A 23,568-nucleotide genomic window follows, 5' to 3' on the forward strand; every position below is an offset into this window, starting at 1 on the left:
ATTCCTCCACATTATGGTGTGGCTTCCTGCTGGTATTCAATGTTTAAAACTGTTATTTCAGGGCCAGGTGGCGGTGCGCCCGGTTGAGTGCACACATTACAGTGCTCCAAGGATCCATGGTCAAGCCCCTGGTCCCCCACCTGCAGGGGGAAAGCTTCACAAGTGGTCAAGTAGGGCTGCAGGTGTCACTCTGTCTCTTTCCCTCTTTTTTTAAATTTTTTTTATATTCCCTTTGTTCTCGTTTTATTGTTGTAGTTATTATTGATGTTGTTGTTGTTGGATAGCACAGAGAGAGGAGAGGAAGACAGAGGGAGAGAGAAAGACACCTGCAGACCTGCTTCACCGGCCGTGAAGCGACTCCCCTGGAGGTGAGGAGCCGGGGCTCGAACTGGGATCCTTATGCCCATCCTTGTGCTTTGCACCACATGCACTTAACCTGCTGTGCTACCGCCCGACTCCCTCTTTCCCTCTCATCTCCCCCTCCTCTCTCTACTTCTCTCTGTCTCTATCAATAATTTTTTAAAAATTCAGTGATTATGTTATTTCCAGCAAGCAAAAATACCAATTCATTACTAGACAGTGGGGTATGTAATGTCACCTACTCACTGACTTGCTACTTTCTTGCAGCTTTTGAATATGACCAACTATAAAGAGAAGTTTTCTACTTTGCTGTGGCTTGAGGAAATTCATGCAGAAATTGAACTGAAGGAATATAACATGAGCGGTGTGATCTTGAAGAGAAATGGTGATTTACTGGTTCTGGAGGTTCCAGGATTAGCTGAAAGTAGACCTTCTCTGTATGCAGGTGGGTCTCTGCATGCCAGGTGGCACTGGATGGACTGGCAGACAATTAACCACAGCAGAGAAAGAAAACGTTATGATTTCTATTAAGGAGGTTAATGCTTTACAGTGGATTCATTGACATAGACATACTCTGATTATGTACCAAGCCTCCAAAGTTTTCTCCCTGTTTTCTCCTCTTCCTCCTCAGATTCCTTTGCTGTGGTGCAATACACTATGTCCAGTCCATATTTCACTTTGTGCTTTCCCTCCATGTCCTACTTCACTAATTCCTGCTCATAAGTGAGATCGTTTGGTATTCATCCTTTTTTTTTTATGGCTTATCTCACTGAACTTGATGTCCTCCAGTTTCACTCAAGAGGATGCAAAGGAGACAGCTTCATCAGAAAGAACACTTCTTAAGTTTATTAATGATTAGGGGAGTCGGGCTGTAGCGCAGCGGGTTAAGCGCAGCGGGTTAAGCGCAGCTGGCGCAAAGCACAAGGACCGGCATAAGGATCCCGGTTCAAACCCCGGCTCCCCACCTGCAGGGGAGTCGCTTCACAGGCGGTGAAGCAGGTCTGCAGGTGTCTATCTTTATCTCCTCCTCTCTGTCTTCCCCTCCTCTCTCCATTTCTCTCTGTCCTATCCAACAATGACAACAACAATAATAACTACAACAATAAAACAACAAGGGCAACAAAAGGGAATAAATAAAATAAATAAAAATAAAAAAAAATTTTAAAAGTTTATTAATGATTTAATAATGGCATCTGAGACTGCAGGAGAACAGCTCCACACCACACCCACCATAGTTCTGTGCTTACCGCTTCCCCAAGGATAACCACTAGCGTTTTCACAAAGTCTTAGCAAAAGTCTGACTATTTTATTTTCCCTTTTGTTGCCCTTGTTATTTATTATTGTTGTAGTTGCTGCTGTTATTGATGTCGTCATTGTTAGATAGGACAGAGAGAAAATGGAGGAGGGGAAGACAGTGGGAGAGAGAAAGATAGACACTTGCAGACCTGTTCCACTGCTTGTGAAGCGACTCTGGGGGCTCAAACCTAGATCCTTAAACTGGCCCTTGGGCTTAGTGCCACATGCGCTTAACTTGCTGCACTACCACCGCCTGACTCCCATTTGACTACTTTTTAACATGTTCATGTGTTTCAATTCTTTATATTTCACATATGAACAAAACCATCTAGTAGTTAACACTTTTACAGTCAGCACAATTATTTATTTTCCCTTTTGTTGCCCTTGTTTTTTATTGTAGTTGTTGTTACTGATGTTATTGTTGTTAGGACAGAGAAATGGAGAGAGGAGGGGAAGATGGGGAGAGAAAGACACTTGCAGACCTGCTTCACCACTTGTGAAGTGACTCCCCTGCAGGTGAGGAGCCAGGGGCTCAAACTGGGATCCTTAGGCCAGTTCTTGCACTTTGTGCCACTTGTGCTTAACCCGATGCACTACTGCCCGACTCTCTGTTGAACTAATATTTTTAAGCATTTGGTCCATGTTTGATGTCACAGTACAATACCAAGATTTTGTGGTTTTGTCATCTTACATGTGGTGATGTTTTTTTAACCAGGTGATAAACTGATTTTGAAAACTCAGGAGTACAATGGACACGTCATCGAGTACATTGGCTATGTGATTGAGGTGAGATACCACTGTAGTTGATATTTCAGGGGCGATTGATTGGGTTACCATGCCTGCATTACTGCAAAGGTGGTAATTGGCAATTGGAGTGGGTAGACAGACTGTCAGACCAGATGGTGGGTTATCTTCTTGTCATGGCTTTTGGGAAGAAATACGTGTCCATGGATGTTGATGGGATTTTCAGAAACTCGAGGACAAAGGACAGCTTTAAATAATTCCCTTACATAAGGGGGACTTAAGGGGCAGAAGGTGGTACATCTGGTTGAGCATATATGTCACCATGCATAAGGACCCAGTTGAAGTCCCTAGTCCCCAGCTACAGAAAGAAAGCTTCAAGAGTGGTAAAGGAGTACTAGAGATGTCTCTTCTATTATCTCCCCTCTCCTCTCAGTCTCTTGCTCTCTCTATCCAATAAAAAGGAAAAGACACTGGGGTTAGGAGGAGGGCTCAGGTCCTGGAACATGATGGCAGAGGAGGACCTAGTGGGGGTTGGATTATGTGGAAAATGGGAAATGTTATGCATATACAAACTATTGTGTCTTGTTGTCACCTGTAAACCATTAATCCCTCAATAAGGAAATTTTAAAAAGTAAAAATAAAATATTTTAGTAGAATTTTAAAGGAACTTAATACTTAATTGACAGCCAGGTAAAACTTAGCTTTTCAGTTATGTGTAAGTCATGACAATTATGTTTGGTTGAATCTGGATGTTCTGAAGAGATAACTTCAGAAGGAAAAATCCTTAAATGTTTACAGCTCTACAGTTTCACAAAAGGGTTTCATGGGTTTCATCAGCTGTTTGGTTCATAGGTGATTTGAGTATAGGACTGGTTTTGGTCTCCTGACTTAGAAAAGTGAGGACAAACTCCTGGGCTCTCACTGGAGAGGAGGAAACTGAGAACTTGGAGAGTCTGGTGAAGAAGGAAGGCCGCATCCTGCCCACCCAGCTGTGTTCTTCTCTAAAGACAGGGTCTAGCTTGGATGTGACCCATTCATGGGAAAGAAAGTTTGGTGGGTATCAACATGCTCATGATATGGAAGTCACCTGGATGGGCCACATGTATATAAGACATGTGCCTTGCTTCCAGCTCAGTGACAAAGGAGTAAAGCTGTGAGGCAGCTGGATAGTTGTTCCCTGAAGACAAAGGACAACTAGTAAGTAGTCACTGTATACAGTAGAGAAAGGGGAAAGTGCATCTAAGATGGCTTGACAAGACAGACAATTCTGGTAGCCAGAAAATACATGTCATTTCAGCAGTCATATGGAATCTGAGCACAGATAAACCTTTTTTTTGTTTTTGTTTTTATATTTATTTTTCCCTTTTTGTTGCCCTTGTTGTTTTTCATTGTTGTTGTAGTTATTATTATTGTTGATGATGTCGTCATTGTTAGGTAGGACAGAGAAAAATGGAGAGAGGATGGGGAGATGGGGGGAAGAGAAAGACAGACACCTGCAGACCTGCTTCACCGCCTGTGAAGCGACTCCCCTACAGGTGGGGAGCCCGGGGCTCGATCCGGGATCCTTACACCAGTCCTTGTACTTTGCGCCACGTGCGCTTAACCCACTGCGCTACCGCCGGACTCCCAGATAAACTTTTTTAAAAAGATTTTATTTTATTTATGAGAAAGAAGAGAGAAAGAACCAGACATCACTCTGGCACATGTGCTGCTGGGGATCGAACTCGGGACCTCATGCTTGAGAGTCCAAAGCTTTATCACTGCGCCACATCCCGGACCACACAATCTTTACTTTTAAAAAAACTTTAGATATTTTTTAATCTTTGTTTTGTTTTATTTTATTATTGGATAGAGACAAAAATGAGAAGGGAGAAGGAGATAGAAAGGAAAAGAGAGACACCTGCAGCCCTGTTTCACCACTTGTGAAGCTTTCCTCCAGTAGGTGGGGACCAGGGGGTTGAACCCATATCTTTGAGCACTGGAATGTGTGCACTTAACCAGGTACGCCACCACCTGGCCCCCAAGATACACCTTTCTAGTTAAGCGTTTGAACTTCCTGGGATGCACTGAGACAGACTAGAGTTACAAAACTTGGACAGATGTTTTTGAGATTCATGATTAAAGCACAGAATTACCACTAAGCTGGACTGCTTGCCAAGCTAGGAGGATGAGATTTGGGGTGCTGGCAACACTACAACAAAGTATGCCACGTCCTGGTCTCCAGGAAACCCGCTTTCACCAGACTTAGACACTGATGCTACTAGCACTGCTCTTATGGTAAAGGGCAGCAGGATTCTTTCTGAATCACAGGCCAGACCGTAAGTTGGCCAAACTGTTGTAAGCTCTGGATGTAGAGATGTTCAGGGGACTTTCATCCGAACAGGCAAATGGGGGTATAAGTTCTGGGAGCCAAAAACCTTTCTGCAGGATGGTACCTACATTCATCCTTCTCTTTACACTTGTACTTTGGAAGAACTTGCTCCTGACAGTGTGCTGCATGTGCCCACTCTGAGAAATGTGCTCGTGTCCTCTCTCTAGAGAGAGAGCAGTCCTGGCACTGAGCACACAGTCCACGGGCCCAGCATCTCCACAGTGTCTTGTGCATAGTTAATCCTACTGTGGGGTCCATCCCCTCTTGTTCCTGTGGAACAGACTGACCCCTACCTAGTGCCTGCTATTTTTCCCCGTGAGGTAAGGAGGAGAGCCTGCATTCTCCTGACTCTGACCTGAAGCAGAGAATACTCACTACACCTCTAGAAGTGCTAGGGCCTAAAACATCAAAGGCAGGGTTTGGCCTATCAGTAGTAAGCCAGGCCTATGGAATGAGTACCGACAAATCCTTCACTGGGACAGTCCATGCTTTAAGTTGCATCTAAGTGATGAAATGGATAGCAGGGTAGTAAACTGTAGCCCACAGCTTTACTTAAATCTCCTAACCAGTGCAGAAGTTTGTATGCCCTGAAGACCTCGGGAGAATCCACAGTGCATAGTATACTGGTGAGAGGAGCCGTCTCTGTAAATTGTTTATTCCGTTGGTGCCCAGCTGCTGTTTCCATGTTAGGATCCCAAGAGACTCTCTCTGGTGTTGGTGATGACACTCCAGAACAGGACCTGTGTGTACTCACCAGGGACAGTTCAGGCGCCATGGAGACAGAAGCTACTGAGGCTGAACCAGGCCGTGTGTTTGGGAATATGCACAGCCTTCTGCTCAGGATGGTCACATTGCCTCCCTTCTCTCAGTGCCTTTCAGAAAGATTGGTTTTTGCCTCTAAATGTGTTGCTCATTTTATATGTCATACTCCTGCTGAACTTTGTTCTGGTGGTTTTTCTTTTCCTTTTTTTTTTTCTTTTTTTTTTTTTTTTTTTTTGCCTCCAGGGTTATCCCTGGGGCTTGGTGCCTGTATTCACTGCTCCTGGAGGCCATTTTTTCCATTTTGTTGCCCTTGTTGTTGTTGTATAGGACAGAAATTGAGAGAGATGGGAAAGATGGGGGGGAGGCAGGGAGGAGAGACACCTGCAGGCCTGCTTTACCACTTATAAAGTGGCCCTTCTGCAGGGAGAGAACCAGGGGCTTGAACCAGCATCCTTAATGCCGGTCTTTGCGCTTCGCACCATGTGCGCTTAACTTGCTGCACTACCTACTGCCCCCCCCCCAATTTTTTTATCTTGAATAGAAATAGCCAGGAATCGAGAGGGGAGGGGAAGATAGGGAGAGAGACAGAGAGGAACCTGCAACACTGCTTCAACACTTGCAAAGCTTTCCCCATGCAGGCGGGAACTGGGGGCTTGAACACCAGTCCTTGCACTCAACCAGGTGCACCACCACCCAGCCCCTGTTCTGATTTTTTCTAATTTAATACATAGTTTTTTCCAATTTCTTTTTTTTTTTTTTTTTAACCAGAGCACTGATCAGCTCTGGCTTTTGGTGGTGCAGGGGATTGAGCCTAAGACTTCGGAGCCTCAGGCATGAGAATCTCTTAGCATAACCATTATGCTATCTACCCCTGCCCTCCAATTTCTAAAAATTACAGTACATGTTATGTCTGAGTTTGCAAATGGATAATTGTGTTGAGCCTGACTTAAGTGGTTTTTACATGTGGGATCATTTCTAAATAAAGACTCGTTTTTGTGTATCTTAGTCTCTGGGTATCTAGGGGTCTGTGTTGGACCTGCTTTTCTTCCAGGGAGGATCGCTTTAGCATGTGCTGAGGGCAGAGTTATCGCACCGTTCCTCATGCCCCCTTGTCCCAAGTTTCTGTCCAACCTTAGGAGGGTTGGCTGCTTGCAACTCCGTCATTCTGAGTTCCTTTTCTGCTTGGGATTTTCCTTTCTGTCTCTCCTCCCATGCTTTCAGAGAAAGTCCTTTTCTGACTGTTCAGGAATTGTTGGGAGCAGCGTTTAGCTTTGGCTGCAGAAGTCTAGAGTATCTAGTATCTTGTAGGTTATGTGACAGCAGACATACCTTGCTACATGCAACCTTGGCTTGTTGTTCACTTGATGTCTGCACTTGTGTGCTTGGATCAGCTCCTCCTGTTTGGGATACTGTGGTTACATAATGATTTCATCTTTTTCAATCATTCATGTAAATGTTTAACACCAGGGGCCGGGTGGTGGTGCACCTGGTTGAGCGCATGCATTACAATGCACAAGGACCCGGATTCAAACCCCCAGACCCCACCTGCAGAAGGAAAGCTTTACGAGTGGTGAAGCAGGGCTGCAGGTGTCTCTGTCTCTCTCCCTATCACTTCCTTCCCTCTTGATTTCTGGCTGTCTCTATCCAGTAAAGATAATAATAAATAAATAAAACTTTTTTTTAAGTTTAACACCAAATTTAATGTATCAAACGACTTTTCTATGTTACTAAATATAGAAGATTGTCCTAAGAAATCAAGTATAAAGTGTGAAAGTTGTTTCTTTTTTAGATTCATGACGAAGATGTAACTCTCAAAGTTAATCCAGACTTTGAACGAGCTTATAACTTTGAACCTATGGATGTGGAATTCACATATAATAGGTAACGCTCCTGATGGGACTCCTTCTGAGTCAGTGTGGACTTTCAGCCAAATCGGGGAGAAGAGGCCGCAGTAGAGTGGTGTGCTTTATCTAGACTGAGTGAACTCTGTTTTGTATGCCTAGTGATTATAGCTTTATTGTCAGACACTGCTCAGCTTTGGTTTATAATAGTACTGTGGTCTGAACCTGGGACCTCTGGTCTTAAGCATGAAAATCTTTTTTTCTAGCCATTATGCTATCTTCTCAGCAGACATTTCCTATATATATAATTAGAAATATTTGGAGGTGGTTTTTTTTTTTTCACTCTTATGTACACTAAGTCATTTGTTCATGATACTGTCATACCTAGCCCAAGTCCTCTTTTATCATTCCCTTGGCATGTTCTCATTGGAATTGTATGACCTTGACATTAGTCATTCCCTTCCTCCATTATGCCCTCCGATTATTGGCTGAATTTTGAATATTGTGGCTGTTTCATCCTTGTTTGTTTGTTCGTTTGTTTTTGGTTTTGCCTCCAGGGTTATCACTGGGATCGGTGCCTGCACTATGAATCTACTGCTCCTGGAGGCCTTTTTTTTTTTTTTTTTGAGGCCATTTTTCCCCCCTTTGTTTCCCTTGTTGTAGTTGTTATTATTGTCATAGCTGTTGTTGTTGGATAGGACAGAGTGAAGGGGAAGACGGGGAGAAAAGATACAGACACCTGAAGACCTGCTTCACCACCTGTGAAACAACTCCCCTGCAGGTGGGCATAGTGCTAGGGAATAAGCCCAGAACCTCACACATATGTAATAATGCTGAGCTGCCTCCATTGCCCAATTTTTTATATGTATTTTGAAAGAGAGAATGTGATTGGGAGGGATAGAGGGAGTAAGAGGGAAGACTTCAGAGCACCAGGCTACCATCCATAGAATTTCTGTGTGCTGTCTGTGGTGCCCAGGTTTGGTTTCTGGAGATAAAGCCCAGGCCTTCATGTTTGATAAGGTATGTGTTTGTCTCCTGAGCTGTATCCTGCACCGCTCTCCCTTGCTTTTTTTTTTTTTTTTTATAAAAAGGAAACACTGACAAAAGCTATAGGCTAAGAGGGGTACAACTCCACACAATTCCCACCACTGGAGCTCTGTATCCCATCCCCTCCCCTGACAACTTTCCTGTTCTTTATCCCAAGATCATTATGGGTGCAGAAGCTAGTTTGTCTGCATAGACAGCAGAATATTTACTGCTAATTGTCTAGTGTCACTCTAGCATATTCAGTGCCAGGGACCAAACCCAGGACTTCATGTTTATACCTTGGGCTCTCTACCCACCATACCCCTTGCCTGTCTGTGGAGACCAGCATCGTAACAATGTGGGCAATTCAGTCCTTGAAACTTTGCCCCCATTTCTTCTAGAATTGTACTTTTTACTAAACAGGCTTTGTTTAACTTCTCAGTTCTGTCTCTAATGCTTTAAAAAATGTTTGATGTTCTTATATACAATAATTTTAACTTAAATTTCCAATTATTCTACTGCTTATAAATATAATTGATTTTTGTATCTACAAACTTGTTAAAGTCATTAATTATAGTACCTTTGTACAGATTGTATAGGATTTTCTATACACGTAGTATATGAGAGAGTTGTCCTCTGACTGTATTTCTTTTTTAATATTTCTTGTTAATAGTTTGATAGAAGAGTTTAAGATTATAATGTATAGCTCACACCACACCCATCACCGAAGTTAAGTAGCCTCACACTCCTCCTTCCCAAAGATAACCAACATAGTTCTCACAAGTCTGCTTCTGTTTTGCTTGGATTTTTTTTTTTTGGCAAGTTCATGTAAATCAGATCTTTAGATCATACATATGAGTGCACATCTAGTAGCTTCATCTCTCTACTTATTTCACTAAGCTTAGTTATCTCCAGTTCAATCCATTTTTGTCCCAGCAAACACAGTATCATCATTTTGATTGCAGAGTAATATACCATGGAATATATACCCCATAACTTCTTTAGCCAGTGATCTATTGATGGGCATTTTGGCTGCTTGCACTCTTCGGCTGTTGTAAGTAATGTAGCTGTGAACATAGTGGTGCATGTATCCCTTCTAATTAGTGTTGGAGTGTTCCCTGGATAAATATCTAAGAGTGGTATTGCTAGGTCATGAGGTAGTTCCATTTTGATTTGTTTAAGGACGTAAGACTTGCAAAGGAGCTGCACCAGTTTGCATTCCCACCAGCAGTGAAGCAGAGTTGCCTTTGTCCACAGCCTCTCCAACACCTGTCCTTTCCTGGTCTGTTGATGGAAGCCATTCTCTCAAGTGTGAGATGGCATCTCAGTGAAGTTTCAGTTTGTATTTCTCTAACAATAAGTGAAGTGGGGGTATTTCTTCATGTGTCTGTGGGCCATGTGGATCTCTTCTTGAGAAAACTGTCTAGTTCTTTGGCCTACTTTTTTATTGGGTTATTTTTGCTCCTTTTGTAGATCTGTACCAATTCTGTGTAGATGTTTGCTATCAGTCACTTGTCCAATATGTGATGTGCAATATCTTCTCCCATTTACCGGCTTGCCTGGTTATCCTTATGTAGTTTGCTTTTGATGTGTAGAAGCTTTTTTGTTTCATGTAATCCCATTTATTTACTCTTTTTACTTCCCATTCCTAGGGGGTTGAGTCTCCAAATACATCTTTGATATGAAAGTCTTGCAAAGTTTCACCAACATTTTCTTCTATAAATTTTAGAGTTTCTAGTCTAATGCCTAGATCTTTAATCCATGTTGATTCAACCTTGGTGTATGGTGTTAGGTGGTGGTCTAGTTCTTTCCTACATTTGACTGTCACATTTCCAGCACCATGTGTTGGAGACCTTCTTTATCCCCACTAAGTGGTTTTGGCTCCTTTGTCATATGTTAGTTGTATCCTGATCATATTTTGGTGAGTTTTTAGGCAATTTTTGTTGTTTTTCATAGTTGACCAGGGAGTCTGCTGCTTTCCATAGCCATGCCTCTAGAAGACTCCTGTTTAATTTTTTAACTACTTTCTTTTTTAAAAAAAAAATTTTTTTTAATTTATGATTGGATAGAGACAGAGAGAAATGGAGAGCAGGGAGGGAGAGAGAGGGAGAGAAGCAGAGAGACACCTGCAACCCTGCTCCACCACTTGTGAAGCTTTCCCCCTGCAGGTGGGGCCCGGGGGCTTGAACCCGGGTCCTTGTGCACTATAACATGCGTGCTCAATCAGGTGCACCACCACCTGGCTCCAACTACTAACTTTCAAATGTTTTGTAGAGACAAATAAAGAAAACTAACCCTTCAAATTGGCCTTTTTTTTATTCCCTTTTGTTATCCTTGTTTCTTTTTATTGTTGTAGTTACTATTGTCGTTGTTGGATAGGACAGAGAGAAATCAAGAGAGGAGGGGAAGACAGAGGGAGAAAGGCAGACACCTACAGATTTGCTTCACCGCCACCGCCTGTGAAGCGACTCCCCTGCAGGTGGGGAGCCGGGTCTCGAACAGGAATCCTTATACCAGTCCTTGCGCTTTGCGCCACCTGTGCTTAACTCGCTGCGCTACCTCCCTACTCCCTCAAATTGGCCTTTTATAGACTTCCTGGGAATCTTGGCAGACTTGACCCCTGTTCCTGTTCCTGTTCCTTTTATAAGTGTTCTGTAAAAGTGACCTTAGTAGGGTGAGGGAGACAGCATAATGGTTATGCAAACAGACTCTTATGCCTAAGGCTCCTAAGTCCCAGGTTCAATCCCCTGCACCACCATAAGCCAGGCCTGAGCAGTGTTCTGGTGTTTCTGTGTGTGTGTGTGTCTCAAATTAAAAATAATAAAAATAAATAAAACATTTTAAAAGGAAATAAATCTTTTTTTAAAAAAGTCACCTTCGTATATTGACTTAACATAAATGATCTGTGTCAGGTTTGCTCTCTATATTTGGATCCGCTCTTTTTTGTTTTGTCTTCTGGCAGGACTACAAGCAGACGGTGTCACTTTGCACTTGAACAGGTCATCCACTTAGGTGTAAAAGGTACTATTTTGTGCAGTGACAGTGTTATGTCTTTTACAGTGTTTTTTGTAAACTTTATATACATTTTTGTGTAATAGTCTTCATATATTAGAATAAGAATACATGGTAGCATGGTCAGTGTGTTATTGGGGAATGTTAATTTTTAACTTGTCTGTAAAAATAATATTCTAGATTATCAAAAATAAATTTATTACACTTTGCCTTTCCCCTATTACTAGAATCATTTTTGTACTTTTAAATGGCTCTGGTATAAAGAGCCTACAGTTCTCGTCATGCTATAGTTCAGAGGCAATAGAAAGAACGTAGCAAAGAAGGGTGGACAGACATGAACACTTAAGGACTGGTGTAAACATTTAGCTTGCCTCTAGTTGTCTTGTTAGCTTTTTAATAGTATTGACCTTCTTATCATTTCTTGTTTTAAAAGTGTTATTCCCAGAAGAAGTTATTTTACAGTCTCCTCAAGTGACTGGGAATTGGAACCTCATCCAGGACACCAAAAGCAGTGGACAGTCCATCACCAAGGTATTGCTGAGATAATTGTGAAATGTTTAAGTAGACCACAGAGTAAATGTGATTTCATTACTGGGGCTTCACTGCTCTTGGCTTTTTTTTCCAGATTGGGGCAGCATGGGCAGAGGTGATGTTACAGTACTGAACTTCCTGCAGTGCAGTGAGGGCCAAGTTCAAACCTAGGTTGTGTGCATGGCAAATGAGGGATTAGTTTCTGAGAGAGAAAGGGAGAGACCTGTCAGAGCAACATTCTGTCATTTGTGGTACCAAGGATAGAACTCAAGGCCTCATGCATGCAAGTCCTATGCTTTACCTGCTGAACCACTTTCCCAGCCCTTTGACATAGTATATTAGCATGATACGGGGTGCCAGGAGATAATTCACCAGGCAGAGGCTACACTTTTTAAAAAATATTTATTTACTTAGTTATTACCTTTTGTTGCCCTTGTTGTTTTATTATTGTTATTGGTGTAGTTTTTGGATAGGACAGCGAGAAATGGAGGAGGGGAAGGCAGAGGGGGAGAGAAAGATAGACACCTGCAGACCTGATTCACTACTTGTGAAGCGACTCCCCTGCAGGTGGGGAGCGGGGGCCTCAAACCAGGATCCTTACGCTGGTCCTTGTGCTTTGTGCCACTTGCGCTTAACCCGCTGCGCTGCCTACCGCCCAACTCCCCAGAGGTTACACTTTATCATACATGATTTAACGATGGCTTATAAAATGGTTATATTTTTTTTTAATTGTGCTTCCCAAGAGGTACACAATGGACAGTGTTGTACTCTCAAGCCTGAGGTCCCTGAGTTCAGCCCCTGGCAATGCATATGCCAGAGTGATACTCTGATTCTCTCTTCTTCCCTCTCTCTTATTAATAAATAAAGTCCTTTTTTAAAGTTAAAAAATTAATAATTGTTTGATTTTGTGCATACTTGGGAACTTAAGTGATTATATGCATAGAAAATATCTGGAAGGTACACACCCAGCAAATGTTAATGTTTGTAGTCTTTATGAATGTTGCAAAGGCATGTTTTACTTCATAGTGATGAGGTATATTTTATGTGCTAGCATTTTGCTAATACTGGGCACATTTTCATGAACAGAGTAGAGTAATTTTCTTTTTTTTATTTATAAAAAGGAAACATTGACTAAACCATAGTATAGGAGGGGTACAACTCCACACAATTCCCACCACCAGAACTCCATATCCCATTTCCTCCCCTGATAGCTTTCCTGTTCTTTGTCCCTCTGGGAGTATGGACCCAAGGTCATTGTGGGATGCAGAAGATGGGAAGGTCTGGCTTCTGTAATTGCTTACCCACTGAACATGGGCGTTGACAGGTCGATCCATACTCCCAGCCTGTCTCTCTCTTTCTCTAGTAGGTTGGGGCTCTGGGGAAGTGGAGTTCCAGGACACATTGGTGGGGTTGTCTGTCCAGGGAGGTCTGGTTGGCATCATGCTAGTGTCTGGAACCTGGTAGCTGAAAAGAGAGTTAACATTACAAAGTCAAATTGTTGATCAATCATGAACCTAAAGGCTGGAATAGTGCAGATGAAGATTTGGGAGAGTCCTCCATTTTGTAGATAGCTAGTAGGCATATTTTAGTTATTATTCCAAAGGGCCTGTGGCTATACTAGTTTTTTTTTTCTTTTTCCCCTGAGCCTGAAATCTGATAATACAGGTGGATCCAAGTAAAAGTCTTGGGAGATGATATCATGGCTGGAAAAGAACCAGAAAGCTGGATCAGGGAAGAAAGTAGCTCTCAAATATGGGAAAGGGGTATAAATATTGTTGACTGTAGAGTAATTTTATTTATCATTGTGTTTCTGATTATGAGAAAATTGTCCATGCCACAGTGGAGCTTATAGCCTATAATTCTTTGCTGTTAGTACTTGCTTTTATGAGATTATGTTTACTGGGACATGCACAGTTCCGCCATTCTGTGCCAGTTCTTAAGACGGAGGGATGCTATAGCAGCAGAGCTTCTTCCATATCTTGGCACCTCCTGTGTGGTGCCCAGGCTCCAACCCAGGTGGTGCACATGCAATGTAAGTTCCCTATTGTGGGACTATGTGAAAGCTTGGTAGAGCTTAGGGAAGCTTGCCCATCCTCGGATGGAGGTCTGGAAAGACTCTCTGCTTGTTAGCCTCTCTCATAGAGATGAGCCAAGAGGGAAAAGTCTCCCAGACTCAGTTTCTCCTTGTTAGTCTCTCAAGCTCACAGAAATCTTACAGTTTCTCCCTGCTAGCAGCAGATCACATGGCTGCCTGCTTTAAGGTTCATTCAAAGCTCATATAGTCACTCAAAGTTCACACATTCACCCCACCTTTTTGATCACAAAGGAGAACATACTCTTATCATATACCTCCCCAACCCCAGACAGTAGCCTCAAAATGTTATTTCCTTGTGTCCTTTGATATCTATGATTTACATCAAGCCTTGTTTATCTTCTATCTCACCTGACTAGTTTAACCCCTATGCTTCTCTCAAATGCCTTTGGATAATTAACCTGCCTGCATCATGGAGAATAATTGTCTTGACCTTTATGTATCGCATCAATTCTTGTCATACCAGCCCCCTACCATAGGGGCAAGCTGACCTTTAAGACACCTGTAATTTCTGACGTATTTGAAAAATGCTCTTTGTTTAACTTTCTATATATACCCAAGCCCACCCCTGAATAAATGGAGTGTTTGTACCAAGATGCTCCCCGAGTCCTCTTTCTTTATCACACAGTCACTAGAATTGGTGAGAGAGCCTCGGTAAGCTTACCTCCTGGCTGGAGCCACCCCACGTGAGCCCCAGCACCCTATCCAGTGAGCTGGCCCTCCAGCCAAGATCGTTTTAAATTTATGACAAATACAACTTTTCAGTGCTGCATAAAATTAAAATGTTTGTGGGACTGGAGAAATAGCTCATCTTGCCACGTGGCACTGGGAGAAGTTCTGATGCTGTTGTCTCTCTCCGTGTGTGTGTGTGTGTGTGTGTGTGTGTGTGTGTGTGTGTATACACATTTGAATGAAAAAAATAAGCCATGAACAATATCATGCATGTATGATGCCTCTGCAATTCCTGAAAATATAATGAAACCCATTACTGCTAATAGCTCTTCTCCCAAACTATGAAACCAATTGTGTTTGAATGCCTACACAATCAGGGGAAAGTCTGTAAAGGAAACAAAGATTTCTGTCAATATAATCTGCTGTGTGTTTTGTGTCTGATCTCTGTTTTGTTCTGAAAGTAGAAGGTGATCTTCACTGGACATGCATATGATGTCATCTTTCCTCCTTCTTTCCACTGCTTGATCCTGGCAAGGGGAGAAGAGTAGGATGGCGGGGTTGGGGGGGGCTGCATAAGGTGAAAAGGTCATATTAGGGGAGTCAGGTGGTAGCACACCAGATTAAGCGCACATGGCGCGAAGCACAAGGACCAGCTTAAGGATTCCGGTTCGAGCACCCGGCTCCCCACCTGCAGGGAAGTCCTTCACAGGTGGTGAAGCAGGTCTGCAGGTGTCTATCTTTCTCTCCCCCTCTCTGTCTTCCCCTCCTCTCTCCATTTCTCTCTGTCCTATCCAACAAGGACGGCATCAATAACAACAATAATAACTACAACAATATAAGGGCAACAAAAGGGAATAAATAATTTTTTTAAAAAATTTTATTAAAAAGTATTAGGTGGTTCATATTCCTGATTGGTTGAGTCCTAATATTTTTATGTTTTATGGTTTTTAGTTAGCTGTATTAACCAGAGAGAGAGAGAGAACATGAGAAGCAGAGCCAGAGCAACACTCTGACACTTGTGATGCCAAAGCACAAGTTCAGGCCCTTGTGCTTAATATAGCCAACACTGTGTTCTTGTAACACCTCCCAGGTCACTGTCTTTATATTTTTTAAATACTTTGTTTACTTACTTATTTTTGGGAAGAGGCAGGGAGACACCTGCAGCCCTGCTTCACCACTCGTGAAGCTCTCTCTCTGCAGGTGGTGACCAGGGGCTTGAACCTGGATCCTTGTGCACTGTAATGTGAGCTTGCTTTATTTATTCCCTTTTGTTGGCCTTGTTGTTTTATTGTTGGATAGGACAGAGAAATGGAGAGAGGAGGGGAAGACAGAGAAGGGGAGAGAAAGATAGACACCTGCAGACCTGCTTCACCACCTGTGAAGCGACTCCCTTGCAGGTGGGGAGCCAGGGGCTCGAACCGGGATCCTTACATTGGTCCTTGCACTTTGCACCATGTGCGCTTAACCAACTGCGCTACCGCCTGACTCCCATAATATGAGCTCTTAACCAGGTGCTCCACCACCTGGCCCCATCTTGGTATTTTTAAATGCAAAAGATTATCTTTTTTTTTTTTCCTCCTCCAGAGTTATTGCTGGGCTCGGTGCCTGCACCATGAATCCACCGCTCCTGGAGGCCATTTTTTCCCCCTTTTTGTTGCCCTTGTTGTAGCTTCATTGTGGTTATTATTATTGCCCTTGTTGACGCAATTCGTTGTTGGATAGGACAGAGAGAAATGGAGAGAGGAGGGGAAGACAGAGAAGGGGAGAGAAAGATAGACACCTGCAGACCTGCTTCACCGCCTGTGAAGTGACTCCCCTGCAGGTGGGGAGCCGGGGGCTCGAACCGGGATCCTTACACCGGTCCCTGCACTTTGTACCACATGCGCTTAACCCACTGCGCCACCGCCCGACCCCCAAGATTATCTTTTTTAAATTAGCTATTTGCAATTAAACTTCAGAGTATTCCATGTATCAGGCAAGATGTAGTTACTAGGACCAGCTTTACCTTCTCCACTAAAATAATGAAAAAATAGATAAAATACGAAGAATGTGTTTCAAATATTATCATCAAGTAGTCATTGAGCTGACTCCTGAGAGAAAGGAAACAGTGATGAGGCTCTACATGCCCAGCTCACAGCCGTGAGTAGGGTCCAGTCCAGAGTACAGAGAGAAAGCTGGAGCCGGCGGTCTTCTGTGTGGAGGAGACACTGAACTATGTTCTGGGGGAGAGGAGAGGACAATGTTTTTAGGGTCTGCAGTTTCCCCCACACCTTAGAGCTTCCCTCCAGTTGACTACTCATGGTGCATAGTGACTCATAAGGGAAAGACCAATACTGAGAACGTTCCCACAGAGATCAGTGCACAGAGGAAAACTCATCAGGAATGTGGTGCAGTGCTGAATGTGTTGCACTGAAAATAGCTTCACGGTACATGAAACAAAAACGGTTAGAAATTCAGAGAAGCAGTTTGACCAGGCAGTCAGAACATCTGGCCTTTCAGTGAGTGACAATGGAAAAGGAGCCCTACAGATATAGTCGACTGGAGCAAAAAATGTAAACCAAGTAACCTGAAGGGTGCCTGTCATTCTCCTCAAAAGGATTAATAAATACATGTAGTTTTCATTACAAATAAACAGTTTACAAGGCAGACTATTAAGGATGATTTTAAAAATCTCAAGATTCAAAGTCATACAAAGTATGTCCTCTGGTCATAATGGAATTAAATTAGAAATCAGTAGCATAAACATCTCTGGAAAAATATCCAAATATTTAGAAACTAAAAGCACGTGTGTAGTAACCATAAATCAAAGATGTCAAAGAGAAAATCAGGAACTATTTTTTATCAGAATGAAAATTAAAATGCAATGTATCAAAAATAGTAAGATTTAGCTCTTAAAATTTCTCTTTCAGTAAAATTAATAGCACCAGATGTCTAAATTTGAAAAGAATAAAGATCTCCAGTCAGTTGTCATGGCTTCCTTAGCAAACTAGAAAAGGAACAACAAATGGAACCCAGATTGAGCAGTGGAAAGACAGTATAAACACTGGTCTCTAAATGAAGGTAGCAGAAAACAGAAACAAGAGAGAAGTCAGTTAACCTACAATATGATTCCTTGGACAGATGGATAAAATCACTAAACCTCAAGTGAAGACTATCGGGGGAGACTGAGGGAACACACAGATTACCAGTATCAAAGAGGTGACAGTGCTGTGGAGCCAGCAGACATAAAACAGAGATTGAAGATTAGTATTGTTACGGCAAGTTTTTCTTATCAGCCGAAACTCGCACCCAGATACTTGGTTCAAAGTTGTTTCCTGAGCATGGTTCCAAGTTAGACAACATCTGGTTCATGGAGTAAGTAAAGCAGTCAGTCCTAAAGTTAAGCTATTCAAAATAAATACATAAAGACCTGACTAGCTAAAATACAAAAACTAAAGAAAATTTTGCAAAAAAGTTGCAAACATATATTGGATTGTAGAAGACATCACAATGCATTTTTGCATAGAAAAAATACGCCATGAATTTTCTGACAACCCAGTATATTATACTAGCAGTAAACACTTAGAACTGAACATTTTAAGCATTTTCAATAGTGTCCAAGTGTTCTAAACATCAGGTGTAAGCCTGACAAAAGATGTACAAGACTTTACACTGAAAAGTGCAAGCATGAGATGGCAGACTAACAGATGGAAACCTAAAATATGAAAAATACAGACATCATAATTTGAAAGATGCCTGTTCTCCCCAGATTGACCTATGTTGTTCAGGTCAAAATATCAGCAAACAGCTTTTTTCTTAAAAATTGGAGTTTGGGTTCTAAAAATTCATACAAAAATACAAAGGACATAAAATTTTATTGTACAAGATGTACAGAATAACAGTTCAGATAACATTACCTGATAAAGACGTGTCTACTGTCACAATTCTGTTCTATCATCAAGATAAGTATTGGCAACAAACAGGAAGTTCTGAAGTAAATCCATTACTGTGAAAAATCAACAGTATTTTTTTTAAGATGGTGTTGGGACAGTTTGACATCTGTAGCAGAAATTTGGCGTCTGGTCGTATCTTGGCAGATAAAATTGAAACCTTACTACATGTGAAAGTCTGTGTTCAATCCCCTGCACTACATGGGAGCACTGTGAACAGTACCAGCAGAACTATGTGGATAATGTAGTGATGTGTTAGTATCTCTCCAGTCTTGTCTTTCTCTAATTATAAAGGCTTTGTTTGTTTTGTTTCCAGGGTTATCGCTGGGGCTCGGTGTCTGTACTACGAATCCACTGCTCCTGGAGGACACTTTCCCCATTTTGTTGCCCTTGTTGCAATTATAAAGATTTTTTTGTTTATTTTTATTTATTGGATAGAAAGAACCAAAAATCGACAAAAGGGAGAGATAAAGGGAGTGAGGCAGAGAGACACCTGTAGTATTGCTTCACCACTTGTGAAGCTTTCCCCCTGCAGGCTGGGGGCTCGAACCGGGGACCTTGCACATTGTAATGTGTGCTCAACCAGGTGCACCACCACCCTGCCCCTAATTATAAAGGTTTTTTTTATTTAATTTTATTTCTCTTTTTTTACATGTAATTTTAGGGGTTTTTATCTTTATTTATTTACTGGGTAGAGACAGCCAGAAATTGAGAAGGAAGGGGGTGATAGAGAGGAAGACAGAGTGGTCCAGGAGGTGGCACAGTGGATATTACATTAGGACTCTAAAGCATGAGGTCCTGAGTTCAATCCCTGGCAGCACATGTACCAGAATGATGTCTGGTTCTTTCTCTCCTTTTTCAATAAATAAAACCTTAAAAGAGGGAGAGTTGGATGGTAGCACAGCAGGTTAAGTGCACATGGCTCAAAGCGCCAGGACCTGCGTAATGATCTTGGTTCGAGCTCCCAGCTCCCCACCTGCAGGGGAGTCACTTCATAGGCGGTGAAGCAGGTCTGCAGGTATCTATCTCTCCCTCTCTCTGTCTTCCCCTCCTTTCTCCATTTCTGTCCTATCTAACAATGATGACATCAATAACAACAATAACTAAAACAAGGGGAACAAAAGGGAAAATAAATAAATATAAAATTTTTTTTTAAATTTAAAAGAGAGGGAAAGAGACAGAGAGACACCTGTAGCACTGCTTCACCACTCATGCAGCTTCCCCCCCTGCAGGTGGGCTCAAACCTAGGTCCTTGCACACTAATATGTGTGCTCAACCAGGTACACCACCACCTGGCCCCTTGGTTTTTGTTTGTTTGCATAATATTTAACCAGGGAAACTTACTCAGTGGTATCACACATGCACAAATTGTTTATTTCCCAGCATCACATTAGAAAGTGCACCTTGTTGGCAAGGTTGTGTAGAGTAACAGACTGCTGCAGTGCGGTGGGAATGCAGGACTGGTGCAGTCCCTTCAGAAGACTGTATGGACAGTCCTTAAACCAAAATGGAACTGAACTACCTTATTATGACCCAGCAATATTCTTCTTGGGCATTTATCCACAGGACACACAAACACTAATTCAAAGGGACATATGCACTGCTATGTTCATAACTGCGTTACTCACAATAGCCAGAGTGTAAGCAGCCTGATGTCCATGAACAGAAGACTGGCTAACAAAGTTATGGGACAAAATGGATGGAACTGGAGGTGACAACTACTATATGGTTTCACTCACGGAATCTAGAGAACTGATACAAATGAACCTGCAAACTTTCTATGACTGAGAACTGTGGTGGTTATCACTGGGAGGTGGGAGGATGAGGACACAGAACTCTGATGGTAGATGTGTGATTTTATAGTCCTATGACCACAGAGACAGAAATCCACAAGAAAAGTGCACCTTGGTCATACTCAATGGCAACTGTAAAAATTCTCAAGATTGACAGTCTTAAATGTAAAGCCTAAGATCATAAGACATGTAAAAAACAGAATCAAAAAAACCTCTATGTCCTTAGATATGAGGCAAAGGGTTTTGAGATGTGACATTGGGGTGTGAGACTTAAATATTTTACTCTTCAGGAGTACTATCTAGATAACAGAAAAGCAAGTAACATGCTCAAAAGTATTTGCAAACCACATACCTAATAAAAGATGAATATCCAAAACATGTTAAAGAACTTAGCAAATTCAGTAATAAACTCAGTTTTAGAAATGAACTAAAGACAGACTTCTAAAAACATGGTCTTGGAGTAGCATTAGCCGTGGGGTCGTTCCTCCAGTCAACTAGATAAGAAAATGAAAAATCACCTGAAACCTCACCAAATTACAGCTGGGACTTCTGAAGAAACTCAATTAGCTGTGGATTCATGCAGGCTCCTCACCAGTGGGGGAAAGGGGTGAAGGAGAGATTCTCAGGACAGAAGAGGCTTTTTGTGTCAGCAGCCAGTACCATCTTGATAGCTACCCAGCAGAGCACATGGCCAGCTGCAAGATGAGGAATTTCTGGTTGCTTAACCTGTGACCTTGGAGACTTCAGGAGATTGAACTGCTCATCAGGGCTTACCGGTGTATCAAGAAAACCTGGCCAAGGTTCTCTTGCCATGTGTTGTCTATCTCCTGTGAAACTTAATTCTCATATAAATAAAGTGAATCTTTAAAATAAGTTGACCACAGCGCAGGAGAAATAACTTAGGTTGGTAGAGTACCAGCTTGCATGCCTGAGGCTCTTCAGGACACAGCTTCAGTCCCCAGCACCCAGCTGAGCAGTTCTCGGATCCTTCCCTGCCCTTATAACAGTAAACCGATCACAAGAGAGATGAACGCGGCACAGTAGCAACTTCATCCGTGGTAGTTGGAATGTAATTCCTTAAGAAAGCTACACGTGGGACCAGAGGTGTGTAACTCAGTGGTAGAGTTCTTGTTCAAGCCTCGTACCGAAAGTAAAAGGAAAGCTACACATAGACTTCACCTCAGAGCCCATGTCTGGAGAAGTGGAAACGGCCCCACAAAATCTCATGCGCCGAAAGTTTTTTAAAGATAGAAACAGTGAGAGAGACCACAGCACCAATGCCACCTGCCATTCAGTAGGGACTGAACTTGAGCCTGGGTCTTCCCCATGACAAAGCAGTGCATTATGCAAACAGTTTCACTGCCCCAGACAGTCATAGCTGGCATGTGGGTTTGAGCCCCTGTCCTTGCCTGCAGGGGAGAAGCTTTCCGAATGGTGAAGCAGGGCTGCAGATGTCTGTCTCCCTCTCTCCCCCTACCCTCTCGATTTCTGGTTCTTTCTGTCCAATAAAGATAATAAGAATTAAAAGAATATAGCCTATGTAAGTAAGCACATGATTAGATAGAGATGCGTGCTTAGGATAGTGAACTGTTCATACTGTTTACTGCCATACTGATGGGAAACTTGAGAATTCGATTGCTCCAGGACAAATTCAGTGCCTGGTTTCACATGTAATAAACACATGTGAAACCAGTTCTTGTGCAGGGTTGTGAATGCAGTTGACAAAGAAGCATCTGATGTTTTGTTTCACCTGGAAAGCATGTGAGAATGTACTTGAAGGGTATGACCAGTGAGCCTGCAGTGAAAAGATAAATACATAAAATAAATAGAATAAGCATGCCTTACTTCACGTAAAATATGAAAAATAAATGCTTTATAACTATGTCGCTGATACCTATGTCTGCTCATTAAGCGTGTATAAACACGAGACATTTTTTAAACCATTTTTTCTGCTCTGATATTTTTAGAACAGGAAAGTTGTGAAGGACCAGACTAAGCCTACAGCAAAGGAGAAGCAGCCGGCTACCCAGGACGCTTCCAGTTTAAGTAATCTGGGTGCGTGTTCGTCCAGCGGGGAGGAATTCTGTCTCTGCCTGGAAACTGACCCCTGGGAAGAGAAGCTGGGCTCCTACAGAGTGTCTGTGTTCTAGGTTAACTTCTTTAAAGACCTCTGATTACAAACTAAGAATCTCCAACCTCACATCTAACACAATATATGTAAAGTAGAGCCATGGATGGTGTGGCCTGTGTGTACCTGTGTGTTCTCAGAAGCTAAGTTACTTTCCTGAGTTTTCTTTGGGGGGGAGGATAGGGCCAGCCTCAGTCCACTTACTAGCTTTTGTTTCTGTGCTGGTCACACAAAACTCCACCTGCCTCCCATCTTCCTTGTATTCTAGCCCTTGTCTGACTTCTCACTAATACTGCTCTCCACTCTGAACACAGTCCATGAAGTTCAGATCCCAAAAGCCAAAGACAAGGAATTCTTCAATCCAGTGCTCAATGAGCACCAGAAGTTAGCAGTTAGAAGAATTCTGAGTGGTGACTGCCGCCCACTTCCATATATTCTTTTTGGGCCTCCGGGGACAGGGAAGACGGTGACCATCATAGAGGCTGTGTTACAGGTAACAGCATGTCTGTACGTCATCAGGAACATCAGTCTGTTTGTAAAGTCAACACTGGGGGCTGGGTGGTGGCGCATAGGGTTAAGCACACATAGTATGAAGCTCGGGCCCATGTAAGGATCCTGGTTTGAGCCCTGGCTCCCCACCTGCAAGGGAGTCGCCTCACAAGCAGTGAAGCAAGACTGTAAATGTCTATCTCTGCCCCACCGCCACTTTCTCTCCCCTTTTGATTTCTCTCTGCCCTACCCAATGGAAAATAAATAAATAAATAAAAGTCAACACTGAGAGGGGCTGGGAATATCTGTTACTTCACATTTAAGTTTTCTCAGTTTTTATATGAATATATAGTTTTTTCCCCATTTTTGAAGATTATTTTATGAGAAGAAGAGAAAGCAAACCACTACTTACTTACTCAGGCATACACAGTTCTGGGAATTGAACTTTGGGCCTTAAGCATGCAAGTCAAAAATTTATTTTGTAAGTTTTAAAGGAAATTTCTCTATAACAAACCATCAATC

General features: G+C 42.4%; 2 protein-coding genes across 3 annotated transcripts in view; both read left to right on the forward strand.

Moving 5' to 3' along the window:
• The window catches only part of TRABD (TraB domain containing), a 196,631-nt gene that overhangs the window by 132,240 nt on the left and 40,823 nt on the right, over positions 1 to 23,568 (forward strand). The window lies entirely within an intron of this gene.
• MOV10L1 (Mov10 like RNA helicase 1) overlaps positions 1 to 23,568 on the forward strand; it is a 58,568-nt gene that overhangs the window by 23,009 nt on the left and 11,991 nt on the right. Inside the window, exons 11-17 of the mRNA XM_060188819.1 lie at positions 628 to 805; positions 2,372 to 2,442; positions 7,323 to 7,414; positions 11,363 to 11,421; positions 11,846 to 11,943; positions 22,397 to 22,484; positions 22,872 to 23,050. Coding sequence (XP_060044802.1) covers positions 628 to 805; positions 2,372 to 2,442; positions 7,323 to 7,414; positions 11,363 to 11,421; positions 11,846 to 11,943; positions 22,397 to 22,484; positions 22,872 to 23,050 — 765 coding nt within the window. The remainder of the gene's footprint in view (positions 1 to 627; positions 806 to 2,371; positions 2,443 to 7,322; positions 7,415 to 11,362; positions 11,422 to 11,845; positions 11,944 to 22,396; positions 22,485 to 22,871; positions 23,051 to 23,568) is intronic.

This window comes from Erinaceus europaeus, chromosome 4, assembly GCF_950295315.1.
Source record: "Erinaceus europaeus chromosome 4, mEriEur2.1, whole genome shotgun sequence".
NCBI classification, from domain to species: Eukaryota; Metazoa; Chordata; class Mammalia; order Eulipotyphla; family Erinaceidae; genus Erinaceus; species Erinaceus europaeus.